This window comes from Heptranchias perlo, chromosome 3 (assembly GCF_035084215.1).
Source record: "Heptranchias perlo isolate sHepPer1 chromosome 3, sHepPer1.hap1, whole genome shotgun sequence".
Taxonomy (NCBI): domain Eukaryota; kingdom Metazoa; phylum Chordata; class Chondrichthyes; order Hexanchiformes; family Hexanchidae; genus Heptranchias; species Heptranchias perlo.
In genome coordinates this window covers 117462927-117482613 of record NC_090327.1, presented here as the reverse complement: position 1 = coordinate 117482613, position 19687 = coordinate 117462927, and the positions used below count along the sequence as shown (strand labels likewise).

Genomic DNA, 19687 nt, shown 5'->3' with positions numbered 1-19687 from the left:
AACAGTTGCCACGCGCACTCTCCACAATCGCACAGAGGATGGAGGAGTCCAACTCCTGCATGAGTGGAATACTGTCACAAGGACGTGAAGGCATCTCTGAGATAGTGTCGCGGGTAGGTGCGGGAATGTCTGCGATGGAGGAAAGGCTAGCCTCCATCGAGCTTCAAGCACGGCTCAACAATGAGTCCATTCAGGCCCTGACTACGGCCGTTTGGATTCAGGGTGAGCAACATTCTGCCACCTTAAACAGACTGATAGATACCTTAGAACTGGCCTTCCAAGGCTTCACACAAGTCCTCCAAACTGTCGTCCAGCAGGGTGGAAGGAGTGATGTGGGCCTGGGCAAGGAGAGGGATGATGGTGAAAGGGGACATAGAAGTGGGGATGCCACTCAAAGCGCTCCCACCTCTCACCTGTTGCCCCCCTCTCAACCAGTACCCGCAATGCTGCTCCCTCTCCAGGTGGCCGAGTCTGCCCCTGCACAGGTCTTCGGAGGGGTCCTCATGGGCACCGAAACCCAGAGGACGTCCACGCAAAGCATCTCATCAGTCAGGGCATGGACAAGAGCAACCTGCCACTACCTCTACTGAAGCCACAGGGATAGCACCACGTAGGGGTTCCCGTAGTGTAAGGCGAAGATTTTGTGAGCACAAAGGGGATGCACAAGGGTGTAAGACAAAATGTTATGTTTTTGATTTACTTTCATTTGTTTTGCAAAAAACCATAAAAATTTGTTATCACCACTACTGCCACGTCTTTGCAAATCTTGTCTGGCTTGTGCAATAATTCCCTTTCCCGAGGATCACCATGAAGACCCACAACTGATGCCACCCATTGTGTCACTGCAGAGTGGATGTAGGTGTATTTGCAGGGCTCTTTTGTGCAGATGACTGAGAAACGCCGGCGATGTCCCCAGTGGCACCCTGGAGGTATCCGGAGGAGTTGTTGAGGGCAGTGGTGACTTTGACAGCGACAGGTAAGAAGATGGTGCTCGGGCCAGCCGGGAGCAGCTCGGCATCAAGGAGGCTGCAGATGTCCACGCTACATGTCGAGTGACTCTGAGCCTCTGTGTGCACTGATCCTCAGAGAGGTCCAGGAAGCTGAGCCTCAGTCTGTAGACCCTGTGGCGAGGGTAGTGCCTTCTGCGATGCATCTCTCTCTGTGGTTGCCCTCCCTCCTGCTGTGCAGGTGGATGTGTCACAGCACTGTGTTGTGGAGCCCCACGTGTCAGAGGTGGACGGCGAGGCTGGTGATGCTGTTCGTCCTCCGAGGAGGTCATGACTGCAGCTATGGTGGCCCCCATTCAGAAGATGTACTTTGAGGGGGTCCGCAAGGTAGGTAAATGTGTCTGCACACCGGGGTAAGTGTGCAAGTTGGTGATTTTTTGTGTTAGGAGGAGGGTGGTGCAGGCCAAACTTTGTCCAAAGTGACAAGAGTGGCCTCCTGCAATGAGTGAGGGTCTCCCCCCACCTGTCAAATGGACCTTTGCAGCTGCCACAGGCTGGTGGCTGCAACACGTCCATTTCAACTGGGAGTGTTTCCCCCAGTACGGAAAACATGCTCAGTTTGGATGAAAATCCCACCCCTCCTAAAATATCCTCCAAATCAGGTCTCCGAACTACCTGAACTATCAAATTAATTGGTTTAAGTGGGATCCCGCTGGCTTTACTTGCCGGTGGGAGTCCCGCGTGCGGGGGCAGTGCGCCCATCTAAGTGCGTCACTGGGGAATCCGGAAGTGGGTGGGTTGGAGCCGGGCTCCGGTCCCGCCCCGGGAATCCCCAATTTTCGGAGCCCCCCCCACCACGAACGCACCCGCTTGGCCATCCTAAAATCGACCCGTGGAGTCTGATTACTCCCGATTTTAATAGTTTTTGCTCATCAAAAAAAAATTAGAATTACATTTTTTTTTTACTTTTCCTTTGTCTCTTTTATCTCAGTCTTTTAATCTTACCCTCTCTTTATTTCACTTTCTCTATCTGATTTTGTAGTCCATTTACTAATCTTATCTGACATTTCCTGGTTCTTACTCTGTGCAGTTTGTGAATAAGATTCACTTCCTGCTTCTCAGTGTGGCTTGCTTCAAGCCGATTGGTGGAGGGGACATAGAGGTCCTTTCCCCACTCACCACTCAGAGAGCCTGTGAACCATCGCTGGCTTCTTGCAGGTCTCAATTAAAGCAAGTTGGCATCCAGATGCCCGGAAAGTGTTTGTGGATGAGTTAGTTACTTACCAGCAGCGGCTGACATCCGTTTACCGCTCAGCACAATTTCCGGACCAATGCTTAAGTCTGGCTTATGCTCACATCATAAATTGAAACGTTTCAGTGCATTGTTCAGTCAGATTATATTAACTAATAGATTTTATACAAAAAAGTAGCAGTATGGTGGTTCTCTGAAACCACATAAGGGCAATGATATAGCTCTTGAAAAGGGGGGCAGTTTTAAAGCAAAAAAATCTCACCGTTTAAAAAGGCTGTGGTTGCACTACGCTTTCATAAAATGTTCCGCCTTTTCCCCCTTCTTGCTCACGTCAGCATCTGACAGTACGGAATTCACGCAGTCTTCCCATGCCGTGATAAATGGTTTTTAATACAGCAGAAGCTGTACACTTTCTCCCACAAGCTTTAATAACTTAACGAGGTTGTGTTTTTGTTAATTTACTGCACTATATAGCACTTACATTCTTTCAAAAAAAAACTTCAGCAATCTTTCTTAGGATGTTTATTACTGGAGAAAAAGGACCTCTGGATTTAGCTCATGTGTACAATAAAAGAACAATTATCAAAAATTATCCTACATTACAAGCACAGCATCTGCCAATTACTAAAAATTGTCAAAAAATAAAAATAAGTGACTGTCCTGAATTGACTCCCTTGGTTCAAAAGATTTCCCAAAACTAGGGAATGTTACGTTCCTATTTAATAGTCAATGCACTTTAGAAGTAACTATACACAGTGCTCCCTAATTATTTTTCTTTCTCCCATTTTTGCTTTAATGAATTTAAGCACAAGATACCAAGTGTTCCTAAAGGCTCTGATGATTCAATGAAAAACAACACCCTGTTCAAGTGAGTGAAGTGCTGACATATTGCCAAAAGCTCTTTCAGCTGAAATAATAATAGAAATACCAAGAATTTAATTTGTTGTAGAGTTGGAGAGTCAGAATAGAGGGAGAAAGCACACATATAAATTCTATCAGGAGACTGAGAAGAACACAAACAAAAAATCCAGAACGAGTAACTAGGCAAGGATCGACAATGTACTTATTTACCCAACATCTGTACGGATCCTTTGACTTTTTACACAGTGCGCAGAGAATGAAACAAGAGAAAAACTAACAGAAACAGACATTGCTGGAAACAGTCAACAGGTCAGTCAGCATCTGTGGGGAGAACAGACGAGTTAACGATTCAGGTGTGGACCCTTCTTCAGAACTGGACGAGACTACACCCGAAACGTTAACCCATCTGTTCTCCACACAGATGCTGTCTGACCTGAACTGCTGAGTGTTTCCATCACACTGAAATATTTGTCTTTTGTGAGTAGCACTGAAGGCAGCAAGAGGGATGTTTTTTAAACTTAACAGGAGAAATTAAGACAAATAGAAATAATGAAAGTCATTAATTTAAAGGAACGTATTCTCGCTTTCTCCTTTGTTCAACGTTTCAATCTTGCAAGCTTTTTACATCTGTTATGCCAACTATATAGAGTTTACTGAAAAGAGTTTATGGGCCCCATATTAGGAGGGCGGCAGGTTCTCAGCGGGGGGTCGACTGGGCACGTGGGTAACGCGCCCAGTGAAATCGGGGTGCTCCGCACGGAGTCGCAGGCTAATTGGATCCACTTACCTGTGCTTCCGGGTTTCGCGCTGGAAAGCAGCGCAGCGGGCGGACTGCATAGACTGTCAGCTGGAGGAGCCCTATTTAAAGGGGCAGTCCTCCACTGACTGATGCTGCAGGAAATAGGAAAAATTACAGCATGGAGCAGGCCAGGGGGAAGGCTGCTCCCAGGTTTAATGATGCCTCACTCCAGGTATTATTGGATGGGGTGAGGAGAAGGGGGAGGACAGAGATCTTCCCCCCAGCGGGCGGAAGCAGCCTGCCTCTGCCACCAAGAAGGCCTGGCTCGATCGAGGTAGCAGAGGAGGTCACCTGCACCACCAACATATCGCGCACCTACATACAGTGCAGGAGGCGCTGCAATGACCTAAGTAGGTCAGCCAAAGTGAGTACACTTACTCATTCCCCTACACTCCGTCTGCCACATCACCGCCCCCACCCCACATCTCCTTCTGCACTGTCAACACTACTCTATAACATCACTCCTCACACCCACTCAAAGCTCATCATCATCTTACCTGCACTTACTCACCTCACCAGTACTCATCCCACCACTACCACTCAACCCAATCCTCATTCAATCTCATGGCTCTATCTCATACTCACCCTCTCATGCATCTCTTTCACGGTCAGCCTCACTCAACCTGCCACTACCTGTGCTGCAGCCACAGGGCATGCATCACATATGTGCAGTAGGAAGCGTAAGGCAAACGTGGCGTGAGCATGAAGGGGATGCACAAGGGTGTTTGAGGGTTTGTCATGGTGTTTACCTATATTTAATTTCTGATCAACTCACATTACATATCATATTGTCACCACTACTGCCACATCTTTGCGAATCTTGTCAGGTTTGTGCAATAATGCCCTTTCCTGAGGATCACCATGAAGACCCACAACTGATGCCACCCATTGTGTCACTGCAGAGTGGGTGTAGGTGTATTTGCAGGGCTCTTTTGTGCAGACGACTGAGAGACATCGGCGATGTCCCTGGTGGTACCCTGGAAGGATGCGGAGGAGAAGTTGTTGAGGGCAGTGGTGACTTTGACAGCGACAGGTAAGAAGATGGTGCTCGGGCCAGCCGGGAGCAGTTCGGCATCAAGGAGGCTGCAGATGTTCACGACTACATGTCGAGTGACTCTGAGCCTCCGTGTGCGCTGCTGCTCAGAGAGGTCCAGGAAGCTGAGCCTCAGTCTGTAGACCCTGTGGCGAGGGTAGTGCCTTCTGCAAAGCATCTCTCTCTGCTGTTGCCCTCCCTCCTGCTGTGCAGGTGGATGTGTCACAGCACTGTGTTGTGGGGCTCCACGTGTCAGAGGTGGACGGCGAGGCTGGTGAGGCTGTTCGTCCTCCGAGGAGGTCATGACTGCAGCTATGGCGGCCCCCATCTGGAAGATGTACATCTGAGGGGGTCTGCAAGGTAGGTACATGTCTCTGGACACCGGGGTAAGTGTGGAAGTCTGTGAATTTTATTGTTAGAAGGGTGGTGGAGGCCAAACTTTGTCCAAAGTGACAGAGTGGCCTCCTGCAATGAGTGAGGGTCTCTCCCCCCCAACCTGTCAAATGGACCTTTGCAGCTGCCACAGGCTGATGGCTGCAACACATCCATTTGAACTGGGAGTGTTTCCCCCAGTACGGGAAACAGTCCCAGTTGTTTGCAAAATCCCACCCCTCCTAAAATGTTATGTTAATCAGGTCTCTAAACGACCTGAAATACCTTAATGAGTACTTTAAATGGCACCCGCTGGCTTTAATTGCCAGCGGGAGTCCCACATGCGGGGGCTGCGCACGCATGTCAGCGTGTCACTGGGGAACCCGGAAGTGGGCGGGTTGGAGCCGGGCTCCGGACCCGCCCTGGGAATCCCAGATTTTCGCAGCCCCCCTGCCACGAACGCACCTGCTCGGGGGTGTGAAAATCGAGCCCTATATCTCTCTACCGGCTAACCACAATGGTGCCCCATTTGTAGCCAACTTGTTACAAGACAAGAGAGATGAAATCAATGCCAGCGACCCAGTCCCCTACCAATGAATCACTCAGAATCCCATCAAAACACTCAGCTTAGAATATATTCATCACGGAGGGAAAACATACTTTTCCTTATATTAAATAAAATTACAGTACACATTTCCACAAATGTAGGGTAAAGAATTATATTGGGAATTCATTGAAGGGTGTTACATCGAAACTACAGCACAGAAACAGGCTGTTCGGCCCAATTGATCTATGCTCTACACGAGCCCCCTCCCTCCCTACTTTATATAACCCTATCAGCATACCTTTCTATTCCTTTCTCCCTCATGTGCTTATCTAGCTTTCCTTACATGCATGCTTAACATGTTTTTTGTTTACAGCATTCCGAGCTCAAATTACCATTTAAGTAAATTCTGTGATGGCTCAAATGTTTTATCAGTGTTGTGATTGATTGACATTTGTGAGGAGACTACATCTTAGTTTGAATGCCACTAAAAAACTTGTGCCATTGGATATTAAAACGCACTGCAGATTCCAGTGCTTATTACCAATAAATAACTGTGAGATTAAACATTACTTTTATAAATAAAAACAAAATGAAAACAATGGAATATTTAAAAGTTCTTTTCCAGTTTGTATAGGGTACTGGGTAACATTAATCGGCAGGTTGCTAACAGCATCCCTCCTATATGGCATCATGTTCTCAAAGTGTGGCATTCACTGCCAGACATGGAATGAGCATTGGATTTGTAGCTGGAATCTGAGCTCTGACCATGTTTTTCAAATGGGATTAATGGGCTGATTGATTAAAGATCCATTTATCTTAAGAAATTTATTGATAGGTTATGGAAAGAAAATGTTAGACTTAATTTAAAGAATACATAATATTACAAATTCCTATCTTGCAAACTAGAAAGCCCACTATTGGTTTGACTTTATATCATGGATTTTTTTTTGTGATGGGCACTCTGATCCATTATTAATATATGCTTCTCCTATTGGATGTTTGATCCACTAAATTCTGGAAACAACTCTTCATCTCTGGCAAATGTTGTCCAGATCATTAAGGTTTTAGTCACACACTGAATATATAGAATATAGAAGATTGCTTTGTCACAGATTTTATTAATTCCCAATTCCTTTCACTGAAACCATGGGCCCGATTTTAGCACCCGCTACCGGGTGCGTTCTCGGCGGGGGCCCCCCCGAAAATCCCGAAATCCCGGAGCGTGACCGGATCGGATCGCGCCTCAATCCCGCCCATTTCCGGGTTCCGCGCTGACGTGCGGGGGTGCGTGCGCAGCCCCCGCTGGTGGGAATCCCACAGGCAATTAAAGCCAGCGGGATGCCACTTGAGTGTATTTACTTCGGTTGTTCAGGTCATTAACTGACCTGATTAAGGGACTGTGTGTGATTTTGGATAAACATGGGACTGTTTCACACACTGGGGGAAACAGTCCCAGTTGAAATGGACGTGTTGCAGCCGTCAGCCTGTGGCAGCTGCAAAGGTCCATTTGACAGGTGGTGGGGGGAGACCCTCACTCATTGCAGGAGGCCGCTCTGTCACTTGGGACAAAGTTTGGCCTCCACCACCCTCCTCCTGATGGTCGAAGTCACCAACCTGCACACTTACCCCAGGGTCCGGAGACATTGCGGACCCCCTCAGATGTACATCTTGCGGATGGGGGCCGCCGTAGCTGCAGTCATGACCTCCTCGGAGGGTGAACAGCATCACCAGCCTCACCATCCACGCCGTCCACCTCTGACATGTGGAGCTCCACAACAGAGTGCTGTGACACATCCACCTGTACAGCAGGAGGGAGGGCTACCGCAGAGAGAGATGCGTCGCAGAGGGCACTACCCTCGCCACACGTTCCACAGACCGAGGCTCAGCCTCCTGGACCTCTCTGAGCAGCAGTGCACACGGAGGCTCAGAGTCACTCGACATGTAGCCGTGGACATCTGCAGCCTCTTTCATGCCGAGCTGTTCCTGGCTGGCCCGTGCACCATCTTCCTACCTGTCGCTGTCAAAGTCACCACTGCCCTCCCGAACTTCTGCTCCACAGCCTTCCAGGCTGCAACCGGGGACATCCCCGATGTCTCTTAGTCGTCTGCGCAGAAGAGCCCTGCAAATACACCTACACCCACTCTGCAGTGACACACTGGGTGGCATCAGTGGTGGGTCCTAATAGGGATACCCAGGAGCGGGCATTATTGCACAAACCGGACAGGATTCGCGAAGACATGGCAGTAGTGGTGCCAACGTAATGTGTGATGTGTGTTGTTCTTTAATTCAATAGAAGTAAGAACCATGACAATCCCTCAAACACCCTTGTGCATCCCCTTCATGCTCACGACACGTTTGCCTTACGCTGCCTGCTGCACATATGTGATGCATGCCCTGTGGCTGCAGCACAGGTGGTGGCAGGTTGAGTGAGGCTGGCCGTGAGAGAGATGCACGAGAGGGTGAGTATGGGATAGAGCCATGAGATTGTATGAGGATTGGGTTGCGTGGTAGTGGCGGGGTGAGTACTCGCGAGGTGAGTAGGTGCAGGTAAGATGAGGATGAGGTTTGAGTGGGTATGAGGGGTCATGTGACAGAGTAGTGTTGGCAGTGCCGAAGGAGATGTGGGGTGGGGGCAGTGTTGTGGCAGGCGGAGTGTAGGGGAAAGACTACGTGTTCTCACTGTGGCTGACCTACTGAGGTCATTGGAGCGCCTCCTGCACTGTATGCAGGTGGACGATATGTTGGTGGCGCAGGTGACCCCCTATGCCACCTCGAGCCAGGCCTTCTTGGTGGCAGAGGCAGGCCGCTTCCTCCCGCCCGCCGGGGGGAAGATCTCTGTCCTCCCCCTCCTCCTCACCCCATCTGATGATACCTGGGGTGAGGCATCATTAAACTGGGAGCAGCCTTCCCCCTGGGCTGCTCCATGCTGTAATTTTTGCTGTTTGTGGCAGCATCGGTCAGTGGAGGACTGCCCCTTTAAATAGAGCGCCTCCAGCTGACAGATCTTACTGCGCATGCGCAGCCCGCCCGAGTCGCAGATCAGCATCGGGGAACCCGGAGGAGCAGGTAAGTGGATTCAATTAGTGTGTTGCCTGCTACGATCGCACAGGAAACCCACTAATTTCACCGGGCGCGTTACCAACGCGCCCGCTGGCCTACCCGCCGAGAACCCGCACCCCTGGTAAAATCGGGCCCCATGTGACCATTAAAACAGCATTTGATCTAGCTTTTTACTGTGTACCTAATGTATACAAACTGAGATATTTTATTACTATTCAAAAACAAAATACTGATTTTCAATGATCATTTCCTCTCGTGTCTTAGGGACACTTTGACCACAGTTTATGTAAGAAGGCAACATAAGATGATTCATCTCAAGGGGAAAGAGCTTTCCCTGATAGTCCCACTGAAAGTCTAAAGGAACTGACCGTATGAAGAACCGTGGAGAACCAATATATTAACATTCCATAGCATGGCACATTAGTGCATGAATGTGGCAATCTACAGAAATACTAAACAACACAACTGTTCATCGTCTATCCAACAATTAATAGGTTAGGCACTGGCACAGACAAGAGGTTCTTTCTTAAAATATGTTGCAACATTTCAGAAGTGCGTAATGAAACAGCTTTCCCACAACTGATTTGTAATGTCTACTTGTGTGACCTAGGTCATTGGTGGTTCCCCATTTTTGATGCTGATATAACCTGCTTTCTCTTAAGCTTTCCACAACTTACAAAAAACATACACAATAGAGACCTGTCCTCGGAAAAAGTACAAATGCAGTACTCGTGCCTTTGTGAACTTCAAATGTGGAGGGCAAACTATGGATTTTCTTTTGAAAGAGAAGTAAAACTTTTATTGTGTCAGAGTGGATAAGAGCAGATGATTTTTCTAATTATGGTATTGATCAAGTTAAACAAGAGATCACAATCTGAATCATTTAGGGTACTAATGTCGAAATAATGCATTTTTACTTTAAATCTTTACAGCTATCTGATTTAGCAAATTTGTTTTGTACAGCACATACTATAATCAAGGCTGACACTTCAGTGTAGTATTGAGTGAGTGCAGCACTGTCAGGTGAGATGTTAAACTAAGGCCCTGTCTGCCCTCTTAGGTGGACATAAAAGATCCCATGGCACTGTTTTGAAGAGGAGCAGGGGAGTTCTCCCTGGTGTCTTGACCAACATTTATCCCTCAGCCAACATTACTAAAAAACAGATTATCTGGTCATTATCTCATTGCTGCTTGTGGGACCTTGCCGTGCACAAATAGGCCGTGTTTCCTACATTATAACAGTCACTACACTTCAAAAGTACTTAATTGGCTGTAAAGCACTTTGGGACATCCTGAGGTCATGAAAGGCACTATATAAATGCAAGTCTTTCTTTCTTTTACATACAGGACAAATATGCATCATGCAGCATTGGCTGCCAAGCGGTCTTCTGTTGTGACTAGCTCACTGACACAAGAACATCTTACAGATTACAAAGCAAAGTGGAGAACAGGATGCTCACAAATTGAATGACCATGCAGAATCATTTAATTATGATCCAGTAACACATATGTGGAAACAGCGCACCCAAGTGTCCAGTTCCAGATTACAAGTACAAGCAGATGGCTTTACTTTCAAGTACGCAGATCGAGGTTATCATGCAAGGATATATTTCAGAGAAACTGGATGTAAATTCCTGCATATCAAATAAAAAGCAGTAAGATAACAACGTAACTTATGTTCATATTGAAGGGGTTTCACTGTACACTGAGGACGATACATGATGAACTGTATTTCTATCTAGTGTTGTTTGGAAGTTCTTTCAATGATTTAACTCATTGTCTTGGGTCTTTTCCAGCTCTCTGCTCAGTTTGAACAAGATTGAAGTGCAATTCATCATTTTCTTTTACTTTTGTTTGGATACATGCAGGTGTGTTTGACAAGCTTTTTTTCTGTATCAGTACATGGAGAGGTTTTAACATATCAACCCTTAATTTACTTTTCCTCAACTTTTTTCTTCCTGTTTTCCTCCCCCTACTCCTGCTCTCTTGAAGGCTCTTCAAGCCAGCATGTGGTCTAACAGGCAAAGACAACTCTTCAGTATGTCACCCAAGTGGCATTTTTGACATAACAAACATAAGAAATAGGAGCAGGAATAGGTCATACGGACCCTCGAGCCTGCTCCGCCATTCAATAAGATCATGGCTGATCTTCAACCTCAACTCCACTTTCCCGCCCGATCCCATATCCCCTTGATTCCCCTCGAGTCCAAAAATCTATTAATCTCAGCCTTGAATATACTCAATGACTGAGCATCCACAGCCCTCTGGGGTAGAGAATTCCAAAGATTCACAACCCTCTGAGTGAAGAAATTCCTCCACATCTCAGTCTTAAATGTCCGACCTCATCCTGAGACTACGTCCCCTAGTTCTAGACTCTCTAGCAGGTGAAACATCCTCTCAGCATCTACCCTGTCAAGCCCTCTTAGAATCTTATATGTTTCAATGAGTTCATCTCTCATTCTTCTAAACTCCAGAGAGTATAGGCCACTTCTACTCAATCTTTCCTCATAGGACAACCCTCTCATCCTATGTGAACCATGACAGTGAGTGTTGGCAGGCAATTTGCTCTTGAGAGGCACCACATCCCAGTCCAATTCTGTACTTAACTGGCATCCATACATGTACAGTTCCAGAAGGGGATCACTGAATTGCAATTAGGAGCGGGAATGCTGGCCAGTTTTTTCTCCTTAACCCAGGGATGCTTAGCTTAACTGCACTGCTATCCACATTGCACCAGCTGAAATTGGCTAACGCAGCACAGGCCAAAGATTGAATCTGGAATTCTCCTGTTCTGTGTGGCTTAGTATAACACTATGTGGTGTATTTATCTACAGACCTGCTGTTAGAGCACCCACATATTGTCTCTTGAGGAGTACAGGATCTTTGTAGCTCTCAAAACATCAAGGTTCTTTTCAAGTTACACTATAAATGGCACTACATTTTTTCAATGGCTACAAAACTATGTTATAAAAATGAGAGAGTGATAGTACTGCCTCTTCATACATCAATTTAAATTTTGGCCCAAGGATAAAATGTATTCCATATACTTACAGCCGTGGGGTCCTTCTGGTGGAGTTGGGCAGCTGTCACTTGCTTAAATCCACCAGGATAACTGAAATTAAAATTACACTTTAAATTTCCAATGTACTTCTTTCTAACCTCTTAGTACTAAAAGCCTTAAGTAACTAATGATTTTAGAAATTCAGACAATGTTTCAATTTTCTTATATTTAGCATTCTGTAATATTAATTTAGACCGTTCATTTAGATCTTCATTAAAAAGGACACCAAGGTTCAAAAGAGGCGGAGAAAAATTAAGTAGAAGGAGTGTAGGTGGTTCAAACCTTGAGTTTCAAAATCCGTAGGTTGTGTAGGAAAAAGCAAACAGAGGGAGATTTTTTGGCCAATGTAGAGAGAGCCTTCCAAAAGGATTTAATAAATATATGAAATAAATATGCTACAAACAACCTTTATTTGCTTTTACTAATTTCCTACTTACCCACTGTGAGAGGAGTACACCTTCTGTTCCCATTTATTTCCAGAGAATGCAATGTGCCTTGTATTTACCACTACAACATGGTCACCACAGTCACCTGAAAGTAAATTCAGCTGGTTACTTGGTTGGAAATTGCCATCACAGTCTTTTTCTTTCACACACAAAAAAAAGGGACAGGGGCACTCTGTTAAGGTTGAGATTAAGACATATTGCTGGCGCCAAGAAACAACTTAGCTCTTTGGCCTCAGAATGCATCTTGTTTGCCCAAAAATTCTTCTGCAGAAAGTCAGCGGATGTTGTATGAAAAGAGAGACATATTTAATCTGGCATTTTGAGAACATAAGAAGAAAAAAATGTCAAACTGAGATTATTGAAAACCACAACAATTTGAGATGTGACATTCTCAGGAAAAGCTGTGCTCACATTTTAAAAGGTTTCCTGAGGCCAAACAATTACAATCATTTCCTGCTACTGGTGCGATCAGGTTGAATATTCTGATGCCAGGCAAACTTGGAGGTATGATAGAGCTTGGTTTGCCTTAGTTTCAACGGTGGTTAAGTACCTGCAATCTGAACATCATTACCATTCTGCTAAACAGGTAAATCAATGATCTTCTGGGTTACTTCTACACCCAGCAAAGGGTATACACCACAATAAAATCAGTCATCTCTGGCCAGATTTTTCAGGGAGAATTTAACCTGGGAGAACATGGAAATTGCTACTGGATATATGCAGTAACAACAGGTAGCCCACTTTAATGCATCTTTGCTATGATAAAAACTTGTATGAATGCTCCAGTATCAACTTTTTCACAAAGACCTCAGCATCTGGTTGGCATGGAGTAAATATTTCACGGCAACATCTATTAGGACATTGGAATACCTCTTCGATAGTACAGAATACAACCACTTGCACTTTCACTGGTTATGATTCGCCACTTCAACTAGCAAAATTAACAGATTCAAAGGTAAACCCATGGAAACACCCCATGCAGTAAAGATTGGGCTGATTTTAGAATGTCAGTGTATTTTATCAATGTCATATGTTTACACACACACCTGCTCACTACGTTTAGTCTTCCTGTGCCTAGGCACGAATTAAAGGTAGATTAAAAAAAAATCAGTAAGGGAACCATTCGCACGTGGATAGTTGAAAAGGTCATGTTTAGTAATTTGCAATGTTTTTATACAGATCATTACCAATAAGTATCAATCACGAGGGTTCAATACCTGCGTGAGTGACTAAGTTATTTGCCTTTCACTGAAATAATCTACTAGTACAGTAAATGACAGTCAGAAAAGATTTCCCCTCAAAAAAGAATATTGTTAAAGGGTAATTTTGGAAATTATTCAAAAAACACTTCAAATGCGATTAAAAGAAATGCACACAGATGTGAAAATACCATTGCAATCTGGACCACTGTAAAATGAACTCAAGTCTTAGTTTTCTTTGGCCTTTGAAATGCACATAAATTTTAAAAGCAAAAAATGCTTAGCACTGTGGGCCCTCTGAACTCCAGTGGTTGCAAAGAGCAGTTCATGACCATGGCTTCTTAACATAAGAAATAGGAAGAGGAGTGGGCCATATGGCCCCTCAAGCCTGCTCCGCCATTCAATCAGATCATGGCTGATCTTTAACCTCAACTCCACTTTCCTGCCCGATCCCCATATCCCTTGATTCCCCTAGAGTCCAAAAATCTATCTATCTTAGCCTTGAATATACTCAACGACTGAGCATCCACAGCCCTCTGGGGTAGAGAATTCCAAAGATTCACAACCCTCTGAGTGAAGAAATTCCTCCTCACCTCAGTCTAAAATGGCTGACCCCTTATCCTGTGACTGTGCCCTCTAGTTCTAGACTCTCCAGCCAGGGGAAACAGCCTCTCAGCATCTACCCTGTCAAACCCCCTCAGAATGAGATACCTCTCATTTTTCTGAACTCCAGAGAGTATAGGCCCATTCTACGCAACTAGGCCCATTCCGCTCAACAATCTGCACAATAATTCAGCCACATGAAATGTTACAGGACTTGTAATTGTGGAAATTCAGAACCTAGCAAATAAATTAGTCAGTATTTGGGAAATGTTGAGAGTGAGATTTATGATCGAAAAAAAAAGAGACTGACTACAAATATATGGGGAGTGAAAATCAGTCATAACTCTGGAAGGGCTGCTAATTAGGTTGGGTCCTGGTTATGCTGGGTGCCAGACTTCATGGGAGTTTCCTGGATGACCTGCTTGGTGGGGAGGGGACGAGGTTGGGGGGGGGGGGGGGGGGGGGGAGGAAAGAGGGTAGTCTCCACTTGCTCCAAACAAAGCCTTCGATGCAGGACGGTCTATGGACTCTGACCCTGAGGAACACAATATAGCATAGGCTGTGGTATGCCTGGTGCCACCAAGTGTGCCAAAGGGCAGAGGTTGGGCCCGCCTGGGGGTCAAGGCCAGGATGGTGCCTGAACGTCTAAAGAAAGAAATTGTAATGAAGAGACCTTCTCCAACTCTGCGAACTTTGGTGCTGTCAGCAGCAGAGGTCCCATGATCTTCCTTGCCTTTGGAAGGTGGTAGAATATCACTGCACCAGACTGTGACTTAGGTATTAACTGCCGAAGGAATTTATGGAACAGTAAAAGAATAAATGAGCATTTGTAATAATACAACAAAGATTTGACAGTTTTTAAGCTTCACTATCTGAGTGCATGAGAAAATAACAAATAGTCACAACTGCTGTGCTAAACTGTAGTGTATTTGTGTCAGTTTTTCATTGTTTCACTGCCCACAGAAGCTATCCAGCCTGACTGACTCCAGCGATTTCACTGACCAAACAAATTTAAGTAACTGTTACATTCAAAAAAGCTGCCAATCAAAAATATTTGAACAAATCCCACAAGATGACCGTATTTGATTTGATTAGCTTGGCCTCAAAATAAACTCTAGACTTTTAAAATTTATTGTTTTTGTTCAAAGTGAGACACATTAGTGCTGGGGAATAGAACTTATCCCATTTCAGTCACTTAGCATCAAGCACTCCCAGGTGAGGTATAGCACAGCCAGATATTGAGTAAAGCTCCCTAACTCTGCCCAAACCATGGGCTTCAGCCCCAACCTCAGAAGAGCACCCCACAGCACCAGTGCAGAGCAATGGAGCTGTTTTATAACCCCTTATATACGAGGACAAAATTAAACACACACTCACACAGAGAAATGATTGTTCAGAAATGAAATGGGAATGAGTTGAAATGTCAGCATACTCTATTATATATCTCTGCAAAAACAATTTTAATAATGGAGAGTCTGGATTCATATCAGAACTTAATTTTGAAGTTAGAAATGACCAAGTTATTATGGCTTGCTTTTTAATTTCTTAAAATACATTTTTTTAAGAACAATACCTAAGTCTTTTCACCTGGCACATCTCCAGATAGCAGTCAGATCGAGGACCAAAGCACATAAATGTATTTTGAGTGAAATTAAGCTGCCAATCTCAGCTGGTCAGAATCTGGGAATGAACAAGCAGTGGAGTAATAGGGTAACTGAACTTTGGGTGGGGGAAGAAAAAATATGGGCACTTGCCGACACTTTAAGAAATGATATTGAAACAGCATAGCAGCCAAATTCACACTGGGTTAACATAGAAATTTACAACACAGAGAAGGAAGCCATTTGGCCCTTTGTGTCCGTGCCAGCTCTTCAATAGAGCAATCCAAAACTAATACCACTGCACTGCTCTCTTCCCCAAAGCCCTATCATCATCGGTTTCAAATACTCATCCAATTTTCCCTTAGTAGATTGCAAAAAGGATGACAATTTAACAACATTTTGACTACTGGAAGACCTGTAGAACAAAAAAAGGAAAATAAATCAGGATTCTTTCATTGTTCAAAAATACTCCAGAAAGAAGCAAGCTTGTGTGGATTAAGATTAAAGATATTTTTGTTCACATAAAGTCCTGTAGTATTTGTTCAAATTTCAAAATTTGCAAGATCCAGAATCATGAATGGAGAACAACTAAATTTTAAAAATCCCATGATTGAACTCAACAGCAATGAATCAAAATATGCAAAAGTACTTTCATCCTTACAACTGTGCCAACATTGAGAGGCACTGTATATTATTGTACACTAATCTGGCTACTCTGAGGTGCTGTAATACCTTCAGACATATACATCAGCAATTCTTTCTCCACTGCAAGTTGTCCATAATTTCTGTGAGAAATAAGTCAAGACAAATAATCAATGCCAAATGGTGCATAACTCATTGCTCAGAGTTCGAGTTCAGGGGTACTAGAGCTTTTTAAAAAAAATAGTACCAGCCTGGGATAGTTGAAGTATCTGTTGCTGACTGCAAACCACACAAAGAAGTCAGTTGGCACTGCAGTATTCTCAAACGGATTTCAGTAAAGATAATGTTGGCCAGGTGAAACATATGTACACTGTCCACTTGAACTGTGTAAAAACATCCAGCAGTAGCTACAGATTTTGTCCTTCCAAAGAAGGATTTCACGACAGTCTATATCCTCACCCATGCACCCTATCCCTGCCAACTTCCACTATCACGCTGTGCCCCACTGAATCGATTTCAAGGCCTCAGCATCACCTTGAAATCCTTCCACTGTCTCATCCCAACTGACCTCAGGGATCTCCTCCAAATACACCTCCCCATGCACAATTGTTACTGTCTCACTGACCAACTGAAACAATCTATCGCAATTCACCTTACCATAATACTTCTTAAATCTTGATGACATCAATCAGATCACCCTTAACCTTCTCGGCTTTCATGAAAATTGCCCCAGGTTCTCAAGTTTCTCATGATAATTGCAATCTCTCATCTCTGGTATCTTCGTGGTGAATCTACACCAACTTTTCCATTGATTTTATATCCTTCTTATAATAGGGTGCTTAAAAGTGTGTACAAAACTCCAACTACAGCCTATGCTCTTGTACAAATTCTTTGGCTTTGTATTCTATGCCTCTAGATACAAAACTAATCTACTTGTACTGCTACTTTTAAAGAACTGCATATCAATGCAACAAGGTCCCCCTATTTCAGATTTCCAACATCCGCAGTATTTTGCTTTTGTTTTAGTGCATCAAGGTCCCTCTGCTCTATTTAAAATATTACCGTTTAAAGTAATTTATTTTTAAATTCATATTTTTGTAAATTGAACTGCCTTTGCTAGCTATATGCCCATCATATACATGAAGACTGTTATAGGAATATAAGGTGTTCGTGTCTAAAGAGTGATTTGAGCTATACAATACTGTGGTGAAGTACTGGTGGTATTAGTGGTGGAAACAATTTGAAATGATGCATTAAAAGTGTCAAATGTGAAGAGCATTGGGTCAAAAGTTTGGTGGCAATACACTTAAGCCTAGTTATCAATTACAACTGTGTACTGAGTAACTGATGAGTGAAGAGAGAAACCAAGGCTATACTTCAAATACTAGGAGGTGGAACTTCAGGTCCAGCACAGAAACAGAAAACTTAATGATGAAATAGACGCTAGTTACTCCTATGTTAGTGAATGGCCCATCTGTAACTGATTAAATTGAATAGCATGTCACAAGGGAAAAATGTGTACGGGTTAAATAAAACAGCTTAAGGAATCTTGAAATTGGAAAAATCCTCCTTCTACTTTCAGAATAATTCATTAAAAAAAAAGCCAACCAATCAAGATTAATTGTACACAGCCAATTATAGCCAAATTATTTAGAAAAAAAACAAACCAGAGTGACGTGTCCACAATACAGAAATTCAAACGGGAAGCACATCGAATTTAAAATAAGTTTTTAAAAAGTATTTGTCTAAAAATATAAACCATCTCTTGATTCAAAATGCAGACAGAAAACTTTTAGAACACAGTATACCTAATTGAGAAAGTCTGCTCCCAAACCTCTGGGAATAGTGCTCCATGACTGACTGATAAGAGAAGAGAGAAAACAGACAAGGGCGTTCTTCCATATTATATGGTTCCAATATATCCCCAAACATGGGAATTCCACTTAACATCCCCGTGACAGCAGCGCTGAGATCAGAAACTAGTGCTGTGGCATAAACCCATGTCCTATTACTATATGACATAACTTGATAGAGCTCCAACATGCTGCAATGGTCCACATCATCCTTGTACATGGAATCTTCATAGTTTTTTTAAAAAAAGTTATTAATACACTATTTAGGGTAAATGCTGCCTTCAAAGTTCCAATTACAGTATGAGTATTTAGTAATGTACTACAGGCAAAGTCTGAGGATGCAGTACTTTGGGAAAACCAAAGTTCAACACTCTTTTTATACCATACTTCAGCTTGCTAAAGAACCCCGAGTTATATTTCTGAGTATAGGAAGTAGCTGTTAAGTTAAGATTTATGTTTTGACTTGTCACACATTGTGGTTGGGGTGGAGAGTGATGGGAAGAATTTATCCAGCAAGAATGTAGGCACTCCTGCTCAGGTCAAAGATCAACATCTCTCCCAACAACTAGTTTTTTCAGGGCTGCATTTAAAGTTAGGGACAACTATATGTTTGTTTCACTCAATATCTGATAATTATGCAGAATTGGACTATTACGCAAGACAAGACAAACGAATAAAGCAATTTTGCCTTTGAAGATTATCAAGCATTAAACCTTCAATGTTCCTATGTCTGAAACACAAATTATTTCATTCTTCCAATTAAAAAATAAGTTTTAGTATACAGCTAATTCACTGGAAGGTTTTTCTACCAAGGCAGGTGCTGATGGATGAAAGTCTCCTGGCTATGTGTAACAGACAATTCTTGTCCTTTACTCCCATCCGTTATAGTGAGGTGCACAACATCAATCATGCATATACTGGAGGCTTGAGACTAAGTTTCAATGAGAAGAATATATTAACTAGAATGTTATGCCTGAGCACTTCTTTAAAAAAATTACAAAAACATTTGCTCAACTGGTGGTGAGACTGCTTCTTCTAAAATTATTTTTCTCTGCCTTCTGTTTGTAAAATTGGCCCACTGAGCAACGTAGATGAGTTTCTGGAGAAAAGGGATTGAGGGCGATGGTAAAAAAGTAGGTGGATAATAAAAAGGGACAAGCTTATTCAGCCTTTCCTGTCTCTAAAAATTCATATGTTCTCGCCATGCTACAAACCTTCCCTAGGTGAGATGACCCAATCTCAGGCATCCACGAAAAGGTGCATGAGAATAGCTGGAGTGACTCTTCCTCCGTCCCCTTATTATGGAAGCACACACCTTCTTCTCCGGACCTCACATCAGGACAACCAAGATTGATGGTTTGGCACATGGAGGATCTTGGCTGCAAACCTAAATCCCACCTAGTTGCACTAC

The 19687-nt window shown here is 43.8% G+C and overlaps 1 protein-coding gene across 2 annotated transcripts in view; it reads right to left on the bottom strand.

The window, feature by feature from the left end:
- mrpl13 (mitochondrial ribosomal protein L13) overlaps window positions 1-19687 on the bottom strand; it is a 113575-nt gene that overhangs the window by 64962 nt on the left and 28926 nt on the right. For both annotated transcript variants that reach the window (XM_067981653.1, XM_067981651.1), the window contains exons 3-4: window positions 12370-12463; window positions 11923-11983 (exon numbers count right to left, since the gene is read on the bottom strand). In XM_067981653.1, the coding sequence (XP_067837754.1) occupies window positions 11923-11983; window positions 12370-12463 (155 nt within the window). The remainder of the gene's footprint in view (window positions 1-11922; window positions 11984-12369; window positions 12464-19687) is intronic.